General features: G+C 35.5%; 14 protein-coding genes and 4 pseudogenes across 18 annotated transcripts, besides 11 other annotated features; 9 read left to right on the top strand and 9 right to left on the bottom strand.

Annotated features, from left to right (window-relative positions):
- Positions 1–255: 255 nt before the first annotated feature.
- Positions 256–284: a terminal%2Cinverted (terminal inverted repeat of MuDR-4N1_TV transposon ID:TVAGG3_0096960).
- Positions 256–783: a mobile genetic element.
- Positions 750–783: a terminal%2Cinverted (terminal inverted repeat of MuDR-4N1_TV transposon ID:TVAGG3_0096960).
- A 969-nt stretch (positions 784–1,752) lies between these two features.
- Positions 1,753–1,861: a mobile genetic element.
- A 142-nt stretch (positions 1,862–2,003) lies between these two features.
- Positions 2,004–2,112: a mobile genetic element.
- A 141-nt stretch (positions 2,113–2,253) lies between these two features.
- Positions 2,254–2,361: a mobile genetic element.
- A 120-nt stretch (positions 2,362–2,481) lies between these two features.
- Positions 2,482–2,543: a mobile genetic element.
- A 3,648-nt stretch (positions 2,544–6,191) lies between these two features.
- Positions 6,192–6,220: a terminal%2Cinverted (terminal inverted repeat of MuDR-4N1_TV transposon ID:TVAGG3_0096910).
- Positions 6,192–6,304: a mobile genetic element.
- A 476-nt stretch (positions 6,305–6,780) lies between these two features.
- On the bottom strand, positions 6,781–7,684 carry TVAGG3_0096900 (annotated as a pseudogene). The gene has a single exon. A coding segment is annotated over exon 1 (904 nt).
- A 468-nt stretch (positions 7,685–8,152) lies between these two features.
- Positions 8,153–8,843, top strand: TVAGG3_0096890 (annotated as a pseudogene). The gene has a single exon. A coding segment is annotated over exon 1 (691 nt).
- A 10-nt stretch (positions 8,844–8,853) lies between these two features.
- On the top strand, positions 8,854–10,258 carry TVAGG3_0096880 (annotated as a pseudogene). Its single transcript has one exon. A coding segment is annotated over exon 1 (1,405 nt).
- Positions 10,259–10,506: 248 nt separating this feature from the next.
- Positions 10,507–17,808: a mobile genetic element.
- Positions 14,880–15,563, top strand: TVAGG3_0096870 (uncharacterized protein; the record flags this gene model as incomplete). The annotated part of the gene is made up of 1 exon (XM_051222666.1): positions 14,880–15,563. A coding segment is annotated over one exon (684 nt), but the record flags the coding sequence as incomplete, so codon positions are not given.
- TVAGG3_0096860 (protein of unknown function, DUF4108 family) lies at positions 15,781–16,200 on the top strand (the record flags this gene model as incomplete). The annotated part of the gene is made up of 1 exon (XM_051222665.1): positions 15,781–16,200. The coding sequence occupies one exon, from the start codon at positions 15,781–15,783 to the stop codon at positions 16,198–16,200; it is 420 nt and encodes a 139-aa protein (XP_051107651.1).
- TVAGG3_0096850 (uncharacterized protein) lies at positions 16,217–16,660 on the bottom strand (the record flags this gene model as incomplete). Its single annotated transcript, XM_051222664.1, has 1 exon — positions 16,217–16,660. One exon carries the CDS (start codon positions 16,658–16,660, stop codon positions 16,217–16,219), a length of 444 nt encoding a protein of 147 aa, XP_051107650.1.
- On the top strand, positions 16,697–17,572 carry TVAGG3_0096840 (protein of unknown function, DUF4106 family; the record flags this gene model as incomplete). The annotated part of the gene is made up of 1 exon (XM_051222663.1): positions 16,697–17,572. The coding sequence occupies one exon, from the start codon at positions 16,697–16,699 to the stop codon at positions 17,570–17,572; it is 876 nt and encodes a 291-aa protein (XP_051107649.1).
- Positions 17,809–18,265: 457 nt separating the features above from the next.
- TVAGG3_0096820 (uncharacterized protein) lies at positions 18,266–18,394 on the bottom strand (the record flags this gene model as incomplete). Its single annotated transcript, XM_051222662.1, has 1 exon — positions 18,266–18,394. One exon carries the CDS (start codon positions 18,392–18,394, stop codon positions 18,266–18,268), a length of 129 nt encoding a protein of 42 aa, XP_051107648.1.
- Positions 18,395–18,519: 125 nt separating this feature from the next.
- On the bottom strand, positions 18,520–18,849 carry TVAGG3_0096810 (annotated as a pseudogene). The gene has a single exon. A coding segment is annotated over exon 1 (330 nt).
- A 181-nt stretch (positions 18,850–19,030) lies between these two features.
- Positions 19,031–19,405, top strand: TVAGG3_0096800 (uncharacterized protein; the record flags this gene model as incomplete). The annotated part of the gene is made up of 1 exon (XM_051222661.1): positions 19,031–19,405. The coding sequence occupies one exon, from the start codon at positions 19,031–19,033 to the stop codon at positions 19,403–19,405; it is 375 nt and encodes a 124-aa protein (XP_051107647.1).
- Positions 19,406–19,431: 26 nt separating this feature from the next.
- TVAGG3_0096790 (uncharacterized protein) lies at positions 19,432–19,641 on the top strand (the record flags this gene model as incomplete). The annotated part of the gene is made up of 1 exon (XM_051222660.1): positions 19,432–19,641. One exon carries the CDS (start codon positions 19,432–19,434, stop codon positions 19,639–19,641), a length of 210 nt encoding a protein of 69 aa, XP_051107646.1.
- A 78-nt stretch (positions 19,642–19,719) lies between these two features.
- Positions 19,720–20,304, top strand: TVAGG3_0096780 (uncharacterized protein; the record flags this gene model as incomplete). Its single annotated transcript, XM_051222659.1, has 1 exon — positions 19,720–20,304. The coding sequence occupies one exon, from the start codon at positions 19,720–19,722 to the stop codon at positions 20,302–20,304; it is 585 nt and encodes a 194-aa protein (XP_051107645.1).
- Positions 20,305–20,508: 204 nt separating this feature from the next.
- On the top strand, positions 20,509–21,009 carry TVAGG3_0096770 (HNH endonuclease family; the record flags this gene model as incomplete). Its single annotated transcript, XM_051222658.1, has 1 exon — positions 20,509–21,009. One exon carries the CDS (start codon positions 20,509–20,511, stop codon positions 21,007–21,009), a length of 501 nt encoding a protein of 166 aa, XP_051107644.1.
- Positions 21,010–21,055: 46 nt separating this feature from the next.
- Positions 21,056–21,313, bottom strand: TVAGG3_0096760 (uncharacterized protein; the record flags this gene model as incomplete). Its single annotated transcript, XM_001290929.1, has 1 exon — positions 21,056–21,313. One exon carries the CDS (start codon positions 21,311–21,313, stop codon positions 21,056–21,058), a length of 258 nt encoding a protein of 85 aa, XP_001290930.1.
- A 34-nt stretch (positions 21,314–21,347) lies between these two features.
- On the bottom strand, positions 21,348–22,100 carry TVAGG3_0096750 (DNA/RNA polymerases family; the record flags this gene model as incomplete). The annotated part of the gene is made up of 1 exon (XM_051222657.1): positions 21,348–22,100. A coding segment is annotated over one exon (753 nt), but the record flags the coding sequence as incomplete, so codon positions are not given.
- Positions 22,101–22,400: 300 nt separating this feature from the next.
- Positions 22,401–24,308: part of a mobile genetic element that runs on past the window's edge.
- On the bottom strand, positions 22,407–23,486 carry TVAGG3_0096740 (uncharacterized protein; the record flags this gene model as incomplete). Its single annotated transcript, XM_051222656.1, has 1 exon — positions 22,407–23,486. A coding segment is annotated over one exon (1,080 nt), but the record flags the coding sequence as incomplete, so codon positions are not given.
- On the bottom strand, positions 23,531–24,115 carry TVAGG3_0096730 (phage tail repeat-like family; the record flags this gene model as incomplete). The annotated part of the gene is made up of 1 exon (XM_051222655.1): positions 23,531–24,115. One exon carries the CDS (start codon positions 24,113–24,115, stop codon positions 23,531–23,533), a length of 585 nt encoding a protein of 194 aa, XP_051107641.1.
- Positions 24,135–24,299, bottom strand: TVAGG3_0096720 (uncharacterized protein; the record flags this gene model as incomplete). Its single annotated transcript, XM_001291232.1, has 1 exon — positions 24,135–24,299. One exon carries the CDS (start codon positions 24,297–24,299, stop codon positions 24,135–24,137), a length of 165 nt encoding a protein of 54 aa, XP_001291233.1.

Raw genomic sequence — 24,308 nt, 5'->3', positions numbered from 1 at the left:
ATTTTATAGTTAAATGGCCAGCTAATTCGCCTGATTTAAATATAATCGAAAATATATTGTATTGCACGAAAACTCGGTTGACTTCACTTATCATACCATTATATAAAAACCATGAGAAAAATAATAGAGAAAACTAACTTAAGTTTTCATGATAAGTGAAGTCAACCGAGTTTTCGTGCAATCCATAATCGAAAATATATGAGCAGAAATTAAAAGATATTTGTATATCCGGGACTATTACGAATTGTCGTAAGAGAGTGCGGAACAAATTTGCCAAGTGTCACTTTTCAATAACCTTAAATTACGCCTTTTCTCATTTTTTAAAAAATAACCTTAAATTATATTTGAAGAAATTATGTCTATGATATATGTTTTATGCTAGAATCTTGGAGTTTTCATGCACTACACAAGAGCTCCAAGGTTCCAAGAGTGAATGCTCAATAGCAATTATAGAGAGGTACCTTTTCAAAATGACTTTTACTGATTAAATTTAATCAATAGAAGACATTTTGAAAAGGTACCTCTACAATTAGATATACAAGAGATTCAAAGCTTCATTTCAGATAGATTTGAAACTTTGAAACTCTTGGTAGATTTTGAGTGAATGCTGACAATCATCTTTGAGAAGGTTTTCTTTAAGAAAACTTTCTCAAAGAGGTTTCTCAGGAGCCCTGAGGCTCCCTTTCGTAATGATTGGGAGCCTTGGGGCTCCTGCAGCAGAGTATCGCTCCGCTCCATTAATTTTTTAAAAAAAGTGCCGTGTGGCAAATTTGTCCTGTTCCCTCGTAAGACGAAATGGTGGAAGTGAAGTGATGTTAAAACTTCAATATTTCCTCGAAATTTCTACAAAAAATATATTAGACATAAAGCATATAACTTATTTTATTAGGGATGTTGAATAATTACTTTAGATCATCGAATATTACCATTATTCTTTGTTAAATATTAAGTTTAAAATAAGTTAATTAAATTCATAAATGAATATATATTATTATTGGATAAATATTAATCAGAATAAATGATCTTTTTATTAATGCTAGACCAAAACAAATATATTAGATGCACATGATTAACATCTCTTGGTCTGGTGATGTTTTTAAATTAAAAGATTATTATATACAGTTGAATTTACAAAATTCTTAATTCATAATTGCATGGCACAAGAGAAGTATGATCTGCTTATATGTTAAAGATAGAAATACCATACCATTTCCATTACTATAAATAACTTAAAGAAACATATCTTCTAAGTGTATTTTTCGTTCAATTTTGTTTGAAAAAAATTTAAAATGCATTTCTTATCTTGTTTAGCTTTGATAAGTTGGATTAAATAATATTACTAAATACAAATTATGATAACAAATATATATCCATGCTATATGCCTGAAAATCTGGTGAAAATATTGAGATATGCCTCACTTCCACCATTTCATTTTATGACTGGCGCATCAAAGTTGTGTTTTATAACGGCAAATCTATAACAAATAAAAAATCTCTTACTGAACAAGAAGTTATAGAAACAATTTTGAAGGCTAGACAGATTTGTGAGGAAGAATCAAAAATTATTCAAAAGAAATTTGCTCCATTTCTTATATACGAAAAAAAGAGATCTGACATTGTGTCAGATCTCAGTAAAAGTGACATTTACATGTCAAAAAAATAGAATGAGTTTAAGTAATTAAAATTGAGGGTGAGAGTAGTATTGTATGAAATAATATCTCTCACCCTCCAATTCATCCTATGGCGCCGAAAAAATTTTGGTGAAATGCGACCACATTTCACCAAAATTTCTCGGCGCCATATAGAGAACTAGAGCCTGTGAGGTACTGATACTATCCATGTACCTCGCAGGCTCTAGTTCCAAGCCAAAATGGCTAAAAATTGCCCGCAATTGTTCACATTGCGGGCAATTTTTAGCCATTTTGGCTGGGAATTGGAGGGTGAGAGTAGTATTGTATGAAATAATATCTCTCACCCTCCAATTCATCCTATGGCGCCGAAAAAAATTTTGGTGAAATGCGACCACATTTCACCAAAATTTCTCGGCGCCATATAGAGAACTAGAGCCTGTGAGGTACTGATACTATCCATGTACCTCGCAGGCTCTAGTTCCAAGCCAAAATGGCTAAAAATTGCCCGCAATTGTTCACATTGCGGGCAATTTTTAGCCATTTTGGCTGGGAATTGGAGGGTGAGAGTAGTATTGTATGAAATAATATCTCTCACCCTCCAATTCATCCTATGGCGCCGAAAAAATTTTGGTGAAATGCGACCACATTTCACCAAATTTCTCGGCGCCATATAGAGAACTAGAGCCTGTGAGGTACTGATACTATCCATGTACCTCGCAGGCTCTAGTTCCAAGCCAAAATGGCTAAAAATTGCCCGCAATTGTTCACATTCCCATCTTTTGTTGGTAAGACGAAGAATATGAAATAAATTATGAAGAAGATAATGATGAATAAAATATCACTTTTTATATTTTTGACACGTAAAGTTGTCACTTTTCTGTCAAACCGTTTTTATCGTTTTCGTATATAACACATTTGAGCTTGTTAGATAACAATCTGAAATCGAAGAAAAACAGCAAAAAATTGATTTGACGGAAGATAAAAAAATCTCATTAGCAATCATATCTCTAAGCAAGGAATTCAGCCCCATGGTTTGACAGATTTGGCCAAAAAATTAAACTCGATAAATTTTTGGGATATTATGGCAAAAATTTATGAACTTGCTGGGAAAACATTTAATGGTTTTGAATATCCCATCTTGGGCCGTAATCTACCACTACTATCAGGTGATAAAAATCCAGAAAAATACTTCAATAAAGAGTGTGGTAGAATTTACGAAAAAGTGACAGTAGAAAAAGTGACACTTAACCTTAAATTTCCAAACACTATTTTTTGATTGTATTTTGTTATTTATATATTTATATATATGTATATTTATATATTGTTATATTTATATATGTATATATTTATATATGTATATATGTATATATTTATATATTTATATATTTATATATGTATATATTTATATATGTATATATTTATATATATATATTTATATATGTATATATTTATATATGTATATATTTATATATGTATATATTTATATATGTATATATTTATATATGTATATATTTATATATGTATATATTTATATATGTATATATTTATATATGTATATATTTATATATGTATATATTTATATATGTATATATTTATATATGTATATATTTATATATGTATATATTTATATATGTATATATTTATATATGTATATATTTATATATGTATATATTTATATATGTATATATTTATTAGAAACTGCTTCATGCTGTGTTGAGTATTGTTGAATTGGAAACTGCTTCATGCTGCATTGAGTATTGTTGAATAATTTGAAGTAGTGGTTTTTGAAATCAGCACCCCTATGAGAGCGCTGGCGACCGAAACACCACTAGTAAGATTGTGTATTAGAAACTGCTTCATGCTGTGTTGAGTAAGCTTCGATGTCTTTGTAGGATAGCTTTCTGAGAGCGAAACAAGATAGTGTTGAAAAAAATTTTGAAAATCTGAGAGACTGTGCAAGAGCCAACGACCAAAACACTACCAGTAAGATGCAGCAGTAGTAGCTGCTTCATGCTGCATTGAGTATTGTTGAATAATTTGAAGTAGTGGTTTTTGAAATCAGCACCCCTATGAGAGCGCTGGCGACCGAAACACCACTAGTAAGATTGTGTATTAGAAACTGCTTCATGCTGTGTTGAGTAAGCTTCGATGTCTTTGTAGGATAGCTTTCTGAGAGCGAAACAAGATAGTGTTGAAAAAAAATTTTGAAAATCTGAGAGACTGTGCAAGAGCCAACGACCAAAACACTACCAGTAAGATGCAGCAGTAGTAGCTGCTTCATGCTGCATTGAGTATTGTTGAATAATTTGAAGTAGTGGTTTTTGAAATCAGCACCCCTATGAGAGCGCTGGCGACCGAAACACCACTAGTAAGATTGTGTATTAGAAACTGCTTCATGCTGTGTTGAGTAAGCTTCGATGTCTTTGTAGGATAGCTTTCTGAGAGCGAAACAAGATAGTGTTGAAAAAAAATTTTGAAAATCTGAGAGACTGTGCAAGAGCCAACGACCAAAACACTACCAGTAAGATGCAGCAGTAGTAGCTGCTTCATGCTGCATTGAGTATTGTTGAATAATTTGAAGTAGTGGTTTTTGAAATCAGCACCCCTATGAGAGCGCTGGCGACCGAAACACCACTAGTAAGATTGTGTATTAGAAACTGCTTCATGCTGTGTTGAGTAAGCTTCGATGTCTTTGTAGGATAGCTTTCTGAGAGCGAAACAAGATAGTGTTGAAAAAAAATTTTGAAAATCTGAGAGACTGTGCAAGAGCCAACGACCAAAACACTACCAGTAAGATGCAGCAGTAGTAGCTGCTTCATGCTGCATTGAGTATTGTTGAATAATTTGAAGTAGTGGTTTTTGAAATCAGCACCCCTATGAGAGCGCTGGCGACCGAAACACCACTAGTAAGATTGTGTATTAGAAACTGCTTCATGCTGTGTTGAGTAAGCTTCGATGTCTTTGTAGGATAGCTTTCTGAGAGCGAAACAAGATAGTGTTGAAAAAAAATTTTGAAAATCTGAGAGACTGTGCAAGAGCCAACGACCAAAACACTACCAGTAAGATGCAGCAGTAGTAGCTGCTTCATGCTGCATTGAGTATTGTTGAATAATTTGAAGTAGTGGTTTTTGAAATCAGCACCCCTATGAGAGCGCTGGCGACCGAAACACCACTAGTAAGATTGTGTATTAGAAACTGCTTCATGCTGTGTTGAGTAAGCTTCGATATCTTTATCAGACCACCTTTAAATTAACCACTCACATTCTCACTGTGGTCCATCTAAAATTTGTAAGCTTTATGACATAAAATTATATTATATGCAGGATCCCACCTATTACTTAATCTTTTTGGAATAAATGTTTTATAATATTTATCGATTGATTGTAATTTTTTGTATAAAAAAAGTTTTTTATTTATATTAAAAATATATTCGGTTAATGATATTATCTTATAATTTGTAAATAAATCTAGTAATAAAATAACTTTAATAGTTGGTGTCACTTTTTCGAAAATTCTGGTTTTTTCCTTCAATAAACCAAAGATTATCGAATCATTATATCGTATCTTCCCAGAATTTCAACCTAGAAATGAAAATCAACAGCAAAACCAGAACTTAAGTCAACAGGTTCAACGCGCCGCAACTCAAAACCAGAACTGCCAACAATCTTTAACACTTGCACGACAAAATATACAATATACCGATCTTGTTACTAAAAATATTAACGATGCTTTATCAGACAGTTTACAAAAAATACTTGCAAATAGCTTTCCAAATATTTTTCTGAATATCATGCGGCAATGTATGATATCATCGAAACACAATCAATATACATTTTCGATAGTATAGCAGAACATTTAAATACATTTTACGCGCGATATATCGATAATTTTAAACAGAACATTCCTCTTAACCTATTAATGATGCAAAAATTGAGAGAGTCAGAGATGGATGATTCTGCATAAAGTCATTATTCAACAGAAAGAGCAAATATTGAGTCAAGACTTGATAATTTTCTCTTTATTTTAGGAGACTAAAATACTAAAAATGCGAAAGAATTTAAAACCAAATTAGAAGAAATATCTAATAGTATTTTTGAGACAAATAAGAGCATGTATATTTCCTATTTAGACAATATACGTTCAATGCCAATTAATGAGCACCAGAAAATATTAATGACAAACTTATATATTGAGAAGATTGATCAAATATGCAATTCAATCAAAGAACAAATTGATCATACTACGATCTTTAAAGATTCTACTAAAAAGAATCGTAGTTATGAATTTGATAATATCATCTACAATATCCTATACATTCGTGAATTTAATTTCGATGAAAATATGGACTTGATCCAATTTGCAAATAAATTTTCAATTCACTCGTCGATGAAATTAGCAAAATTTATGGAATTTATTATGTGAAAAGTTACATTATGACTCAACATGGATTTTTAAATATCAATACACAATTAATAATAGGGAAATCTATGACCTCGGTTTTTCTTTAGAAGTTAATGAAATAATGGAATTAACTTTCGAAGAAGAGTTAAAGAAATGTTTGAGTGCGGGACAAATTTGCCAGGTGTCACTTTTCAATAATCTTAAATTACGCTTTTCTGATTTTTTAAAAAATAACCTTAAATTATATTTGAAGAAATTATGTCTATGATATAATTCAATAATCCAATATTACTGTAGTAAAGGTTTTATTCAAATATTTCTAAATTTTTGCCGATTTACAAAAAATGATTTACATAGCATAATTTTTCACATCGAAGTTTGTTTTTTAAAAAAATTACCAGCGACGGAAATTCACGACAATTACCGTCGGTAACCGTATGGAAAGCCATACTAAATACATAATAATTGTTGACCTACCTTTGTTAACTTATAAGCAATATGCTATTGGAAGCCCTGCATTTTTTTTTCAAAACAGAGGTAATTCGACTCAAAAATTTTGCGGTTTTTGAGTTTTAAGACCTAAAATTATGAAAAATAGAATTGTCATGTTCATTTTCGTAAACTATTCAAAAATCAATCTGACACCCTCGAAAAATATTACTAAAAAAAGTAGTGGGGCTTCCAGGCGCGTTGCGCCCTCTAGCCCCGAAGATGTTTAGTATAAATGAAGTTTTTATTCGGAAAATTGTTAGTCTTCTGGTGTGAATTCGGAGGACTCTTCTTGGATAGAGTCTTGTATTTCCTCCTCCTCTTCTTCCTCCTCCATTGCTTCTGGGAAGAAGCCTTCTTCTGGGTCGAAAACATTATATAATGTGTAATTGAATGACACATTATATCTTTCTTTGAGTTCGCTCCTGACAAAGAACTTCGTTCCAGGAATACAGAAGACTTCTGTGCGTTGGAAAAGCTGATGTCCTGGAACGAATTTGGCAATTAGAGACTTCTTTTTTCCGAATTGTTCAGGAGTTTTCATGACGACAGTAACAACATCTCCATCTGCGAGGTCTTGTTGTTGTTCGGAAAGGTAAAGAGCAATGATATGAATGGTTGCTGCGTTGAATTCGAGAAAGTCGAATTCAAATTGTGTTGTCGTATAACATTCAAACCATTTTGTACGGTTGTCTCCGAACTCGTCAACGTATTCATATTCGTCATATCCGTAACTAAAGACTTGGAATTCGGCAATTCTCGTGTCGAATGACCGTTGGATGTAACGAGGAAGATTTTGACGAACTTTTGGTATAAAGTTCTCAACATTATAAGCTTAGTAAATGTTGGAAAATACTGAACTAAGACATCGCTAAGCTCAATTGGACTTGGAATTGTCTTAGTAAGTTCAATTGAACTAGTAATTGCTTTGTTCAGAACTTCACAGAACTGAGTATTGTATGTAGCGTCTGGTTGTGTGTTTTCTTCGGCGTCTTTGAGATATTTAGAGCAAATTTGTTGAAGAATTTCTCTTAATTCGCTGTTAGACTTTTGGTGGTTATTCTAACCGCTGTGCCAGTTCTTGGAGGTTGTGGGGCTTTGGCTTTGGTTAGCGGTTGAGAATTGTTAATGTTTGAATTGTGGTTAACAGCGTTGGCTTCCATTAGATAAAAATGAACTGACCAAAAAAGACAGATATTTAAATATTTGAGATAAACCGTTTTCCTCAACGGTAACCCCCTCTATTTTTTTATTTTATTTAATAGTTACCGTTGGAAAAACGGTTTATCTCAAATATTGAATGAACTATAAACGTTTTTTGTTTTCTATATATACTTTTTTGTCCAACGGTAAAACTTTTTACACAACGGTTTTTGAGAGTCGTCGCCGTTGACTTTTTTGTAAAGCACTCAAAATAGTATAACTTTGTCCGGACAAGTAAGGGTCTATCGTCGCTACAGGAAAAGTTACAGGCGTTCCAAGTAAGTATACTTTGAGAAGCCTTTTCCCATTATAGAATGAGATAGGACGGTTATTTTACAAAACTGACAACACTTTGACCGAGTTTTTTTGTGCTGAACAAAAGTGTCATATAAACATCTGTCAAAAACCGCTTTTTAACTTCACTTAAAATGCCACGTAAGCTACGTAAGAATATAAGTAAGAGGAAGGGAGCATTGAAACATCCAATAGTAAAACTGACACCACAACAACAGTTGCAACAACAAATGATGAATGACCCCACTCTGTTGCAACAAATGTCAAGCAACCCTATGCTTTTAAACCGAGTTATTGGTGCACAGAGTGGAGGTTTAAGAGCGGCACTTTTAGCGAAAATGGCAGGCTATGGTGGAGCTGCAGACGGAACAGCTTATAACCCTCAAAGTCAAATGAATTTGAGTTCACTCAAAAATCAAATAACAGATGTCAAAAAGTCAAACATAGACATACAGAAACAAATAAGTGAAAACGAAAAGAAACTAGAATATGACAGACACACAAAGAAACTAAATGAGTTAAACGTAGAGAAAAAGAAGAAAGAAGAACAACTGAAAGAACTAAGTACAGAGGAATATGCGAAAAAGTGTCAGAAAAAGCAGCAGAAGTAGCAAAAATGGAACAAGATGTTATAAATTTGAAAAACCATACTACTCAATATAAAGTACTGAAAGATGAAGAGATAAAACAAAAAGCCCTGAAGACATATATGGATAGCGATGAGTATAAAAAAGAAGTTGAAGCAAATGTAAAGGCAGAAAAACTTTTACAGTTGCAAAACCAAACCGTACAGTATGAAAACTTAGCACAAGAAAGTAAAAATAACGACGCAGCCATGCAAAAGGCAATGAAAAGCGCAGAATATATAAAGCTAATAATGACTGGTTAGATGCCCAAGCCAACGCCAAAGCAGCCCAACTTATAGGGTCAATAAGGACAAAAATACAAGCGGATGAAGACAGTTCAAATGAAGCTTTAATGAATGCTGACTTTAAGAATGCCTTCGAAGCTCTTCATAGTAAGGTGAAACTAGTGAACGACTTCTCATCTGGAAAGAAACTGAAGTCTGAAGGTTTCGACAAAGAGTTAAGAGAAGTAGCACAAAATATGACGAAAATAACAGATGCAGCAACGAGACAGGCAGTTCAAAGTGCCTATGACGCCGTTAGAGCAACTGTTGTGGAAAGTCAAGAAAAAGAGTTACAACAGACCAAAACAGACCTAGTAAATGCTTTCTTAAGAACGAAAAGTCAGGTAGGACATTATGCTGCAGATGGAACATATGTGCCAGCTGGTGGAACTTATATACCACCAAACCCTCCAAGAGAAGCACCTGCACCAGGACTACCTAAAACATTTACATCGTCACATGGACACAGACACAGGCATGCACCAAAACCAACAGAACAACCAACAGTTCAAAATCCAGCACCACAACAACAACCAAAACCAACAGTTCAAAATCCAGCACAGCAACCAACAGTTCAAAACCCTGCACAGCAACCAACAGTTCAAAATCCAGCACCACAACAACAACCAACACAGCAACCAACAGTTCAAAACCCTGCACAACAACCACCTCCACAACCAGCACAGCAACCACAAACAGAGCAAGGACATAAAAGAAGTAGAGAAAAAGGAAACCAAGAATTCTTAAAAATGCTTAAGGAAGATTATGGTTACCCAGATACTCTTGACTTTAGTGACAGATATAAAGAAGCTATTAGAAAGTTCAAGGAAGGAAATACTGACCCGAACCTATTTAGCTTTATGGTTCAGCATAAAATCGGATATAATCTCAAACCTGGAAAATACAAGCTCGCAAAGGGATATGATTTAATAGCATATCATCCAAATGACATGAATGAATTTACTCCGAGATATTTGATGTCAGAGCTAAATGATAATTCAACTCTCTTCATGAAACGCGTAAAAAATAGAGACGGAACGAAAGAAGAAAGGTTTATGAGTCCGGATGACTTAGATAGGGAACTTGTTAAAAACGGTCTCGGAATATATGAAATGCCAGCAGATGAGGTACAAGAAACTCCACAGGAAGAAGTTCAGATACAACCAGACATGGAAGAAATAGTTCAGCAACAACAGCTAGAAGAGCCTGAAGGAAACGAACAAATCCCTCCTTTGGAAACTAACTTCACAGAACTAGATGAAGATTTGGAACAGCCGAAAAATCTTGACCCTCAACAAGAGTATGCGGAGAATATGGAATCTTTCCAAGAGTCTAAGAAAAATTCGGCTGACATAGTAGAAGAATATCGAAAAATGTTCACCGACATACAAAAGACTCCAACATCAGATGAAAATATTCAGCATAGAATGGAAGTACTGAAAGAAAATGTACGCAAATACAATAATCCTTTTTACTTACGACCATATAACGTTCAATCTTTGGCTGAACTCGGTGAAAATAAAAGGTTAAAATTTCAACAAAACATATAGAAATGAAACATTGTTTAAAGTTCATTCAGAACCTAACCAATATGGAAACAAACCTACTTTTGTTTCTGCAGACTATGGAACTACAATGAAATGGGGTCATAAAGCTAATCGGATAGGTGGTTCATAAACTTACAACCTCAATTCCAAGAAGTTGTAGACGCAATGGAATTGAATGGTGAACCAGATATAGCTGGTATTTTCAGCGCGGCTTTAATGCCATTGAAAGATATGAAAGATGCAGATATTTTGAACCAGTATGAAATGAACATGGCTGAGGGAAATATAACACCTGACGTTCTAGAACATTTATCTCAAAGAACTACACAGAACCATAGAGATGGTATATTTGGTGAAGAGTTTAGAAAGAAAGTTAGGGAGAGAGAAGGAAGAGAACCTATTGTACATGACCTTGCAAACGAAAGTTTGCAAAATGTCATAAAAACTTACTTTGGCAGACAATGAAATGAGAAGGGATGAATATTTAAGAAAACTCAAATGGACAGTACCAAATGAAATGTTAGTATTGAAAAACATGTTCCATGACAAAATAAAACCAACTACAGAAATAAATGACGCAAGCCTGAAACGTTGGGTAAAAGCTTTCCCATTCACAAAAGATATTATTGGTTACATGGAAAGAAACCAGAATGGCTACAAAAATATATTTGGAAACGAGCTTATTTCATATGGACAAGCTATATTTGAAGAGCTTGAACCGGAAACTCACGAAAGAGTCATGCAAACAATACGCGAAGACTCAAATACAAACTATGACAAAATCTTTCTAGGATATAGGTTACCTGAGATGGGCGACCAGAGCCAAAGGCAAAAAGGACATGGGAAATTTACAACATACTAGGTGAACATGAGGCAAAGATGCAACAACTTGAAGCAGAGGGCAAGTTACCAAAAAGCGACACCAAAGAAGAAGAGAAGAGTAGAACAAAGTGAAAGTAGTGAAGAAGTAACTTCATCTAGTGAAAGTAGTGGCAATGAAGGAAAAAGAAGAGTTGAAAACTCAGTCAGGAAGAAAGTAAAGCTTGGTCCGAGTGGGTTCTATTATGATATATAAATCCAACTATTCTATATTTTTACCCATATGAAATGTACGCCGCTCAGAATATAACGCCAACAGTTTTGGATGCCATGAACGGAAATGTTTCCGAATGGTATAACGAATGTGACAATGCCATTAGAAGGTCAGAAATAGTTCCTGGAACTTACGAATATACAACTGCTGTTTCTTATGGAAACGTAGGTGAGTTTGGAGAAGGTTCTTCAACAACAGTAGATATTGCTTGCGACAGGTTTCATATTATTTCTATTGACACTCATTCTTATACGTGGAACAAGACATTGAAATAAAACCTTCTGCCAAGTTGTCTGACAAGAAAGGTTGCAATGGAATTTTCTATGTCGGATACCAATATGCTCCAGAAGTTTTCATGGGATATAAGATATATTCTAACTCTGACTTAGTTCAAACAGTAACATGGGCAAACTATGAATGGTTCGCTTTGAGAAACTCAGTACAACCACAAGCTAGAGAACAAACAGACCAGTATGCAAATATTGAGAAAATAAGAAGACTTGACCCTAACGTTCCAAATGCTTTAGCTGCCAAATATATTGCAGTTCCACTTATGTTCCCTATACACCAAATATCTGTCAAAGACTTTGCAGGTGAAGTTGGAAACCAAAATCCAGGAGCCGCAGGTGCAAGAACAGATATTGCTTTAACAACTGCAATGAAACATGCAGATACTATGTTTGTACTGTTCAGACGAACTATAAATGACTATTCTTGTTTCTACAACCCTGGTATTAATATCATATAAACATAGATGGCAAATATTATCCAAGAGAAGAATATTCTACAGGTGAGGATATGAGGTCATACAACTTGACATTAGATGCTATGAACTTTAACAACAACTTCACAACAACCATTAACCCTGAAATGCAAAGTTCTATTATGCCATATGTGAAGTATGGACTCATACAGGAGGTCAAAAAACTCAATATACAAATGGAGACCGTTCAAACTTTTGGCTTGGCATTCCATTTGCTGACTCAGAAGACTTTATGGGTGGTATTTCAACTGTTGGTACAGTTTCAAATACAATATACTGGTGACAGAGACGGTCCAGATGAATTGAGAGCAAAGAAGTTTACAAAACCAATAGCACTTTTCACGGAAGATGCTCTTTTGAAGATTCGTTCGATGAAACCTGCTGGGGCTCCTCAGATTGGCATAACGACAGCTTCCATCGAGCAGATTTTGGCAGCAGGTCAGTAAGTTGTTCTTGAACTGACTTCTCTCCGTCAAATATTGACAGTACGCCAGTTTTGACATAATATTGTAGATAAACTTACCTTTAGAAATATCTGTAAGTTTTGAAGTTATATTTTTGTCTGCTTCAAGAACTTTCACCATTTCAGTTATACCAACTTTCTTTGCTTTATGAAATATTTAGGTTCAGCAAAGACTGCTATTCTATAACATTTTCCATTGTTTGTGTAAAGAACTATTCTGTCAATGTATTTGTATTGTTTGTGAGTATAAACTTTGTTCTGCTTCAATTCAATAAGATATCCGAATACGTCCATCTTTTATTCTAAGTAAAATGTCATTTCCGAAAAAATAGAAGCGTAAGTGTTTCAAAAGGTTTAATGGCGGTGGCAGATGTGAAGTTAAATTCACCAACTCAACAAACAGTCAAAGTGTTATTGTCAATGTCAAGACAGAGATGTTGAAGTGGGGAAACCATACGAAGACGAAGATGGTATAACAATTGTTCCTGTAAAAGAACAACCAACATATCCTGAAGTTAACAGAGACTTAAGTTCTGTTGCAGATATTCGAAACGACTACACAACTGAAAGACAAACTTCAAACTCAGGAAAAGATTTGTCAAGCTTGTATAATGTTAAACTTGGTCGAACACAACCCTGTAAAAGTGAACTCAATATGTCATTGCACCTCATGAAGTTTTGAAAGAACTATTGAAACTTTTGACAGAGGCAGACGATATAAACATCAAAGAAATAGAACCGACATTAGTTGCTGTGGTGTTTCATATAATGTCATTGACAAGATATACGTTATGAAAGGAGGTGAAACGTTGAACTTAAAATATAGTTTCCCAGACGTTATAAAAATATTTGACGACCACACATTTCATTAAAATTTATTTGCTAAGTAAATGGCAGAAGACATAATGGTTTATACTATTACGACTAAAAACCCTGAGTCATATAATTCTATAACAACAAACTTACAAAGTCCTCAAGGACGATATTGTAAACTAACCTTAAACACAATGACGACTAAAGCCTGTTTTGCTCTTTTGACACCAGAAGACTTTATTGTTGTGAATGGTAAAAAATACTCCTTTGAAGATACTTACTCAGATATACCACCAACAGGTTTTGTTGACTTATTTAATACTTTAAGTACGGGTGTAACATGTGCTGCAACTAGAGCAGGTTTCATTATGTTTGGATGTCCGACTGAGTTTACTATAAACGATATGAGCTATAATACAAAACTTATTTCTGGTTTTTACTACCAACAGTTTCCTATAACAGGAAAAGGTGTCATACAAGGAATGTCTATTCCATTGACATTAAGCACACCATCTTATATATTGTTTCAAACTTAGGTTCAAAAGTGTTATTCGAATGTCGACAGAAACTATTATGACCAAAAGATACTTATGCGTATAAACAATACTTTCTCTGCTGGTTTGCCTATTGTTCATTCGAATGCAGAATTTTCAACCTTAGTGAACTCAAAACTTTGGCAAGTATAACGTTGACATTAGTTGACGCAAACTTTGTTCCTGTAAAACTTTTATGTCCTATGTATTTGTCAATGACGGCAGAAAGTTTCGAATTGGAAGATGCAACTGGTGAAAGTATTGTATTACAAGAACAACTTCAACAACAAATAGCTCAAGAACAACAAATGCAACAAATGGAACAACAAAGTCAAGAATAAAAAAATAATATTTTTTTATTTTTATAAAAATGTACAGAATAGATGTTTCAGATTTTTATGATTTCCAAGCATTCAGAAATATGTGTCCATTTAGAGACTATAACAAAGCAGTCGAGAATTTGAAACGTTTAGTCATTTATGTTGACTCTGCCCCAGAATGTTATGTCATGAAAGAATGGGATGTTGTCTTTAACAAACCAAGAGCAACAATAGTGTCTGAACAAGAATCTAGACAGAAACTTAAGAAAATAAAAGTTGTACAAGTTGGAATGAAGATGTTAGATGCTTGGGATATCTTATTGTCAAAGTTAGAAGATTTTTCAGTTCGAGGTATAAAGTTCTATACACCTTCTCCAAACTTCTATTCTATCTTCACTGGATATAAATATGAACAAGTAGAATGGAAAGAAAATATTATAGAAGCTTGGTTAGACCATGTCAAAGAAATTATATGCAATGGAAACGAAAAGGTTTATGAGTATATCTTATGTTGGTTTGCAAACATCTTACAACATCCAAGTGCTAAAAATGAAACTGCTCTCATTATAATTGGAAAACAAGGAACAGGTAAGAACACATTCTTTACAGATATCTTATGCAAACTGTTAGAAGGTTATTCGAATCCGAATATGACAAACTTAGAAAACATCTGTGGCAAGTTTAACTCCTCAATAGAGAATATGAAACTTATAGTTTGCAATGAACTTCAAAGTATAGATACAACAAAAGTTTTAAACTCAGATGCTTTGAAGAGTCTTATAACAGACAAAGTTAGAGTTGTTGAAAGAAAGTATAAAGACCAAAGAGTTTGTGAAAATGTTGCAAACTTCATTATGGTTTCAAGCAATGCTGTTCCGATGAAGTTAGAAAGTTCTGACAGAAGATATGTAGTTGTCAGAACGTCAGATTCTCATATGCAAGATACAGAATATTTTGACGACTTAGCAGAAACTTTGACACCAGAGTTTTACAACCATTTGTTCTCATACTTTATGACATTAGATATTTCTAAGTTCAATCCAAGACAAATTCCACATACCGAAGAGAGACAAACATTGTTAGAAGCAAACAAGAGTGTTTAAGAACTGTTCGTAGATGAAACTGACTTTGTGTCATTAGATGAAAGGTCATTGTACGATTCGTATAAACACTATTGTCAAGAATATGGTTATATGCCAGCTTCTAAACGTACATTCTTGGCAAATGTCAAAAGTCTTTTAGATGTTCAGAATGGTGTATATACAAAGAAAATTTTTTCTGAGTAAATTTTAAAAAAATATTTTTTATCCGATAGAAAAGATGACGAAATTCATCTCAGTAAACAAGTACATGTCAGGACTTAAAGAAGAACTAGACCCATTCACATATTTGAATGTTTACTTCTACCATTTTGAAAAGTCTTCATTCAGCAAATTTTGGAACATCGAACCAGTTAAGTTTGCTATTGTGACTAAAAATGGTGCGAAATTTGAAGACTTAGACATAGAAGGTTTGTTAACAGTCAAAGAAAGTTTTGACAGAAGGTTCTCAAACCTTAAAGAAGGCAAAGCATACAAACCTGTTATACCTTATGAACCAAAGAAGACAGACGACTATGAATATTATGAGTCTAAAGTTGTAGAAGTTCAAGGTAAATTGGGTAAAAAGCTATTAGAGTCTAAGCCAGTGTTTACTCCTAAAGAGGAAGAGAACATTGACATTGACCCAGAAATGTTCTAAAAATAAAATTTTATTTTTAAATGTCAAATTTCTTTTTCTCTGGAACTGGTTCAGGTTCTTTCTTCTCTTCTTCTACTTTCTTTTCTTTCTTCTTCTTTTCTGGTGGAGTTATGTCAAATTTGGCGCAACTATATTTATGTAAAAGTTCTTTGTCCTTTAATAGCTCATCTATTCTGTTTTCTGTTTCATCTTCAAGAACACCGCATGTGTCTTCTTTGCATTCTAAGAACTTTTGTTGGACTTCATCTTTCCAATCGGCGTCATCTCTGTCAACAAGTCTGTCATTGACAAATTTTAAGACTGCTCTTTGTAATGTTTTATGGTTCTTGTCATATTCCCAGAAACAGAACTTTAGAACAAATTCACCTTTCTTGTTTACACTATGTAAGATTTTATGGTCTATAGATGTTTTGCTGTCAAAAAGCTTGTCTCGAATATAGATAGCGAAATCGCTAGACATTTTCTAAAAGATAAAAATTTTAATTTTTCTAAAAATATGTTAGAAAAAAAGTTTGCTGACATTGACAAGAAATTTGAGAATGTTTTAAACAAGAACAAGAGGAAGTTAGAAAATGCTCAGATAAAGCCTATACATGACAAGTTCTTATTTGCTCAGAATGGTATAACAGGTCTAATTGCACCACCTGGGTCTGGTAAGACTTTCACTTATCTTAAAATGGCTGCACAACAACAAGAACTAGATGAGAAGAACCCATTCTATGAGTTAGTTGTTATTTGTTCGACTTCTGGTCAATTTGACCAAACCGTCAATTCGTTCAAAGATATTATAAAGAAGTCTAAGTTAGTATGTATAAAGGATACTGAGTTGTTAGATTGGATAAAGAAGTACCAAAGAAGAGTTTTGAAGTATAATGCTATAAATGAGTATATAAATTCTAAGTTTAAAGAACCTAATGAGGAAATGCAGAGAATATTAGAGAAGAAACACTTCAGAAACAAACAGAAAGAGATAGAATACATTTCGAAGAAATTGCAATCGTACGATTGGAAGACTTACCCTCATAGATGTCTTCTTATCTTAGATGATTTTGCTTCTCATCCTTTGTTAAAGAACAGAGAACAAGATATGTGTCGAATTCTTAAGAAGCTCAGACACTTTAACATCTCAGTTGTCATTTGTGTACAGACAGCAAAGAGTTTAAGTAAGGATGTTAAAAGAATACTTACTGACATAATACTTTTCCCCGGATTGTCCGAAGACGATTTCATGGAACTTATGAAAGAGTCCATGGCAGGTAAGTTTGACAGACATGAACTATGGGAGAAGTACAAAGTCATACAAGACCCTCATACTTCTTTCAGAATTCATATCTACGCAAACAAAGTTCAAATTGTAAAAAGTCAAGCTTGAAAAATGTAAGTGTTTAGTCTTAGTAAGATGGTAGCTTCTTAAAGCAAATACCATTGCTGAGTTTTATGTACGTGAAGAGAAGTACAATGAATTCAATTACGAGTACAATTGCAATGACAACTAAGGCAACTATTTTTGTCTTTTGCCAGCAAGGGTACTTCTTCTCTTCCAATGGTTCGGCAGAACTATACTCACTCATGAGAAATGCCAAAACGGTTTAATAGAAAAAGTGTCATTTTTTTATGTCCGAAGACTCGAAGGTGCAACACTTCCAAAATACTGACGAACTCAGAAGAGCAGCATGGCAGTATGTTCTTGACAACTTCTTTGAGTTCTCCAGGTACACCTTGGAAAATGCTGAAGAACTCCGACACAGAGAATTTGGAGAAATTGCACTCCAATACTACCTTGACAAACAAAGGGTAAATTAAGACTAAAAACTTAACGTTTAAAAAGTGACATTTTTATGAGCTCCGAGTCACCGAGAAAACTTGGTCAGATGTTAGCAGCTTACTTCCCTGAGGAGGATGGAAGCGTTACATACATCAGGTTCAAAAACAACGAACCTGGAATTGCGTACCAAATTCGCAATTACATGACCATGGAAGAGTACGAAAGGTTTCTACAAGAGAACCAGCTCTAAACAACTCAGAAAAGAAAGAGTAAAAGTTTAATTCGTAATTGTTTATTTTTTTACTTGTAAGGGCAAGCTGCAAGTATGAAGTCGACTATCTCCGTCTTTGTTTTGACGAGCTGGACGGCTCTTGCGAGTACGTCTGTTTTGCGGTCTCCAGCTGGTGTCTGACCTTCGTAATTGCGCATGTTCTTGAGAGCTCCAACTGTAAATGGTTGTAGGATGAAGAGTCTCTCAGACTGCTTGAGGTAGTCTTCACGGTCACGACCGAATCTGTGGTACGAGTCGAATCGGTCGATTTGAGGGAAGAGACTGAAAGCCTGTCGTCTTCCATTGGAGCTGTAGCATACTCTTTGCGTAAGCGGTTCAGACCTTCTTCGAAGTCTTGGTCTCTCTTCGATTGAGATTGGAATTGGAATTGCTGGGGTGGAGCTTGCTGGAACAACCAAGGGTTGGGGAAGTAAGGCATAGGCTGAGGAGGGTAGTTCGGGAAGCCTTGTGGTGGGTAGTAACCTTGAGGTGGAAATTGGTAGTAATTCGGAGGTACTTGCTGGAACTGAGGTTGCTGAGGAGACTGTTATGGTTCTGCAGCTTTCGGTTCTTCTGGCTTTGGAAGGCATTCAGGAAGAGGAACGTCAGTCATCCGTTTGTGTCCTGTCGGAAGGAAAAACTTTTTCTGTCGGAAGGAAAAACTTTTTCTGAAGTTCGACCAAAAAGTTCTCAATTTTCGAAAATTTGAATGGTTTACGGACGGACAACTGGAAGAGTTCTTCCTGTCGGAAGGAAAATTTTTTCCCTTTGTCGGGAAAATATTTTCCTGTCGGATGGAAGAACTTGGAATGCAAGAAAGACTTGACGAGGCAATTTACCTAATTGAAATTAACGACTGCGTAAAAGACTACTTGCGCAAGGTAATGAAGCCCAAGGTCAAGTTCATCACTATTTCTGGAAGGTCTACACTTCAGCTCGAGACTTCGACTGGAATTCCAATTCAAATACCAGACGGGACAGCCTACGATGGCATAAAGGACGCCAAAAGAGAAGCTCTTGTTAAGTTCCTAAACAAACGTCCTTGGATAAAAATGCCAAACAAGGAGAACCCCCTACCCCATATGAAATTGGCAATTCAGTCTCTCCTTCACTTCTCTGGTCAACCATTCTTTATAACTACAGAAGGCGACATTCAGCCAGTTCAGTAAACATCTCATTTTAACTCACTTTTTTTATGTTTTTACTCACACTCGTACTCACCAGGTATGAGTACAACTATTTCAACTGTGAACCTTGTATTGACCGGTCTTCCTGTAAATGCAAGTTCGGTCAATACACAGTTTATGGTGGCAAGAAGGACAGTGGGGAATGCGCGCTCGAGAGAGAATTGAAATTCCAGACCCAACTCCAACAAGAACTCTCAAGTTACCAGAGACTCGTGTGAAGAAGAAGCCTTCTGGTAAGTTTCTTATAGCCATCTATATGGCACGTTTAGAGTAAAAACATTTTTTTCATTTTTTGAATGAAGCAAGTTAAATTCGTCCCACACCAAACTCAATGGACCGATGAAGAGTTTCAAGCTATGGTTGAAGGTGTTGAGAACGACATAGACGGCGAACTTGAAGGAGCTCAAACCACAATTGCAACCAAAATTGCACAAGTCAAAGAAGAGATAGCTCCACTTAAAGCTACCAAAGCTACTCTTGACCTCATGGATACTTACCGTTTAGATGTCAAGAGAGGAATAAGACAATTAAAATTAAAACTTCTAAACTACGAAGCTATACTCCAAAAGTTAGCAGAAATGAGAAGACTTTACCAGAGCTACTTACATGTAAGGGACTTACCTTCAAGCAGTCCGACCAAAGATGAATTTTCTGACATTGTCCCAATTTTGTCCGAAAGTCAGCTCAGATGTTTTGAACTGCTCCCAACATATCCAGAATATGAAAATTTGCCTGAACTCTTTCGGTTCCTCAAAAAACGTTTTTTGGTTCTCATGTTCGAAACTTTTATCGGAAGAGACAACAAACGTTCAGAAGAAGAGCAAGATATTATTTTAAACTTGTTGTATGACTTAACTGTCATAACCAGCTTTTTGAAGTAAAACCGTCATTCTCAAACCACTTCATTTTTTCGATGTCCGAACAAGCACCGAAGCCAAACTCAATGGAAGATGTCCTTTCAAGGTTGCCAGACAAGCGCCCAGTTCAATTCAAATATGAATTTGAAAGCTCATCTGACAAACACCATTAAGACTCTCCAAAGTAGTCTTATGACAGAGATGACCAATCTCAAAGCCGATGTCCTCATGAACCAAGCTTCCAATGAGAAATGCCTGAACGATTTCGCGGAAACCTTGCGCAATTACGAGAGAGAGAACCGAGACCTTGCCAGACTCATCTACCGTTTCTTCGAAGAGATAGACGCCATCTGGAAGGTACTCGGAAAGGACAGAACATGCAACACCGTACTTCGTGAGTACCAAATTGAAGAAGGAATTGTCGAGGAAGAAGAGGAAGAAGAGAAACACGAAGAAGAGGAAGTTTGGGCAACCCTTGTTGCCGATGACGCTTACGAAATTTCCCAACCCTACCCATACCAAATCTGCAACAAGGAGACAGGCAAGGTTCTTACCCCAGTCCTCAACAACTTGGGACACTTGAACCTTAACCTTCGGAATCGCGGTTCAATCTCCATGGGCAAGCTTGTCGCAATTCAATGGGTTCCAAATCCAGACAAGAAGACGAAGGTCAGACACATTGACGGTGACAAGCTCAACAACCGTAAGGAGAACCTCGAGTGGTTCTAAGAGTAAAAAATTATTTTAGGGGGAAAACCCAAGTAAATTTAAGTTTTTATTTTTGGTATTCGTACCAATTTTGGAATGTGAAGACCACATCCCAACCTCTGTACGTGAGTCTTGGGTCCACGTCTAAGACCCTTCTGTAGCAATTCCAAGCCCGAGCAAATTCAATTGTCAACCACTCGTCTCCTCTGTAGTCTTCAATCCATTCTTTGAAGAGACGGTCGAGTTCGGGCTTGGAATATCTCTTGCTTGGGTCCGAGACCAACATTTGGTTGAACTGGACGAAGCGCTCAGGGATGTACGCCATTAAAAAAATGTCACTTTTAAAAAAATAAATTTTTTTATTTCATGCAATGTTTAACTATTTCACCATCTTCTTTAACACCCCAGTACTTACGCTTGGAGAGGACATGAACTTCGGTGAAAAATTTGTCCAATTTGAATTGACCCATCTTTTCACCGGCCATTCCCATTTCAATGAGTTTGTTGTATCCTTCTTCGTTCGTCATGAGTGCGTCAATGTTCTCATAGTAAACCTTCACTTTGGATTTGACTTCGGAGAAGAATTTGTTGTAGTTGTCAAGTACTGCCTTTGCGAACTGAGGGTAAGACCAATGTTCGACAATAGGTTTTAATGTGGTTACTAAGCCACTTTGACCTTGAGTGAATTCGTACTTCAAAACAAAAGGAGAAAACCTTTCAACAAAGTTGTCGACCTTCTCAGAATGTTTACTCTTCATCTCTTGAGGTTTCTTAATGGAATATCCCCATGTCGAATTCATAAGCAATTTGAGTGTCATTGCAAGTTTGGGGTTTGAAGCTTTCCTAATATCATACAGTTGTTGTATGACTTTTCCAACTGTATAGTTCCTTCCCGGGAACTCACCATCTTCGTTTGGAATTCCAGTCGGAATATATTGGACAAACCTCATGTATGCAGCGTTAAGGTCGACATAGTATATCTTTTCATCTGAGTCGAACTTGTCGCAACCAATTGGTCCAGTTTGTGGAAATTCAAGTGAGTCTCTTATCTTCTGAGAAACTTCTCCTGTTATCTCATAAACATCGTCGAAGCAACCTGTTTCATATAAAACCTTCTGACCTAACTCAGATGCTCTCCAATACAATTTGACGTCAATTGGATGTCTCAATGGAAGTTTGTTTATAGCATCTTGAAGTTCTTGCAACCTCATTGGAAGTTCTTCTGGTTCAGGTTGGTATCCGAACATACCAACCCCTTGTGGAACTGTGTACTTCTTTTGTACTAGAACTTTGTCTGGAACAACTTTTGGTCTTGCTAACAATGAAAAGTTTGTTTCGTCTTTTGGTACAAAAGTTTCTGTCAGCTTGTCATCTGGAATTGGTTCCAACAAACCTTTCTCGAAAAGAATGTTTACAGCTCTGACAATGTTGCACTTACTTTTACCAAAGAATGGGTTTGTAAGACTTTCGTTCAACATGAAGTGGTTGTGGACAATTACAATCTTCAACCATGGTAAGTCTTTGTCAACAACATAGTCGTCATGTGAAGAACCTTTAGCTGTAGGTATGTTGACTCGGATATTGACATTTGCCAACGGTGCAATTTTTGCCAATTGACCTCTGAGAATGTACCTTGTCTTCACACATGACTCAAGATACTTCATCTTCTCATCTGTAACAAGACCAGAGTTCCTGAGACATGTAAGAATGCAAGGTTCGTTGACAATTGTTTCAATTGAATTGTAAATTCCATACCTTGTCAAGTCAATGTCAGACTTATTTATGAACGGGAAGTATCCAGCATGTTGTCTGACTGCTTGAGGGTTAGGTTGGTACCATTCGAACTTGACACTTGCAATTCCTTCAATTGCATTCAAAATGTCTGAGTCGGAGTCAACCATTTGTTCTCTCTTTGTAGTCTTGAAAGCGTCAAGAAGTTTTGCGGCTGTTTGTTCATTGCCATGTGCATAGTAAATGTGACCATCCAAATCTGTTATGGTCAATCTGAGATTGTGTCCTTTCTTATTTCCGTCTTGAATTGCAGCAAGTACTCCCATGAAGCCTTCTTTGTTCTTTCCTTCGTCAAAGTTTACTGTAAAGGTTCGACCAGATGTAATTTGACTTCTAACTTCACGATACTTTTCATATGCATATCTTGTTCTTTCCATGGGAGCATGTGCGTCTTCACCTTTTCCTTTTTTCCTTCTCAAAGGATGCAATTGTTCGTCATGTTTCCAGTAGAATCTGGCAAAGCCGTCGTGTCCTTCAACTTGAGGTTCACTAACATCGAAAGGCATGTCCATAAGACGTTCTTCTTCTAACCTCTCTAGTCTGTTTGGATAATTGGCACGTGCTGTTTCCAAATCTAATTCGTAGGTCAGACCAGCCAGTTTGTCATAGACTTTTATGGGTTTTCCTTTCTTATATTTAAACTTCTTCGAAACTCTCCAACCATATCTTTGTAACTCTGCTTTTATTCTAGCAGACTTTCTGTCCATTCTATATGGGGGCATTTTTATAAAAATAAAAAAATATTTTTTCTTTACTTTACATAACCGCCTGCTGCCATAAGTCTTTGACGCCAACCCATACCAGCTAATGAAGGTTGACTTGGTTTAGTTTGGAAACTAAACTTTGGTTTTGGTTTATCTTCAGTTTTTGGTTTTTCTTCTTCTATCGGTTTTTCGTCACTTTTCGGTTCCTCTGACTTTACTTCACTTGCAGGAACAGTTGTGTCGTCAACATCTTCATAAATATCATATGCCATTTGTTTTTGTTTTCCTTTCAACTTTTTGTGTTTGTTGTAAAGTTTAGAATATTTCGACTCTAAGTCAATGAGATGTTCTATAATGAACTGTTGGTCAGTGAAGTAAACTTTTCCATCTGTTGTCTCGAAAGCTCCTTCAGACTTCAATATTTTATTTGTGAGAGTCTGTTTCTTTTTTGAGATACTAGCCGTTCCATTTTTATGAAAAGTGACTTTATAGTTAGGGTTTGTATTTCCAGACCTGGCACTTTCTATTATTGAATTTTTCTCTTCATCTGTAAGTTCTTTGACAGGTTTTGACAATGGTTCTGAACTTTTTGTTTGTGGTGTCAAATCTACCGTTTCAACTTCTTCGGTCATTTCATCTCAGTAAAAAATTTTAATTTGGTTTGTTTTCAACTGGTTGTTGTTGTGGAGGTGGGATGGTTCCTTTAATAATATCATTCAGTTTCACATGCTGAGCCTGACTATATGGTATCGGTTTAAATGCTGGAAGCCGACAAATCCATCTTGAACTCATTTGTCTCAATGTTGCATTGTTCATTTCATCTCA

The sequence above is a fragment of the Trichomonas vaginalis genome, chromosome IV (assembly GCF_026262505.1).
Source record: "Trichomonas vaginalis G3 chromosome IV, whole genome shotgun sequence".
In the NCBI taxonomy this organism is placed as follows: Eukaryota; Parabasalia; order Trichomonadida; family Trichomonadidae; genus Trichomonas; species Trichomonas vaginalis.
This window is presented reverse-complemented; position numbering and strand designations above follow the sequence as displayed.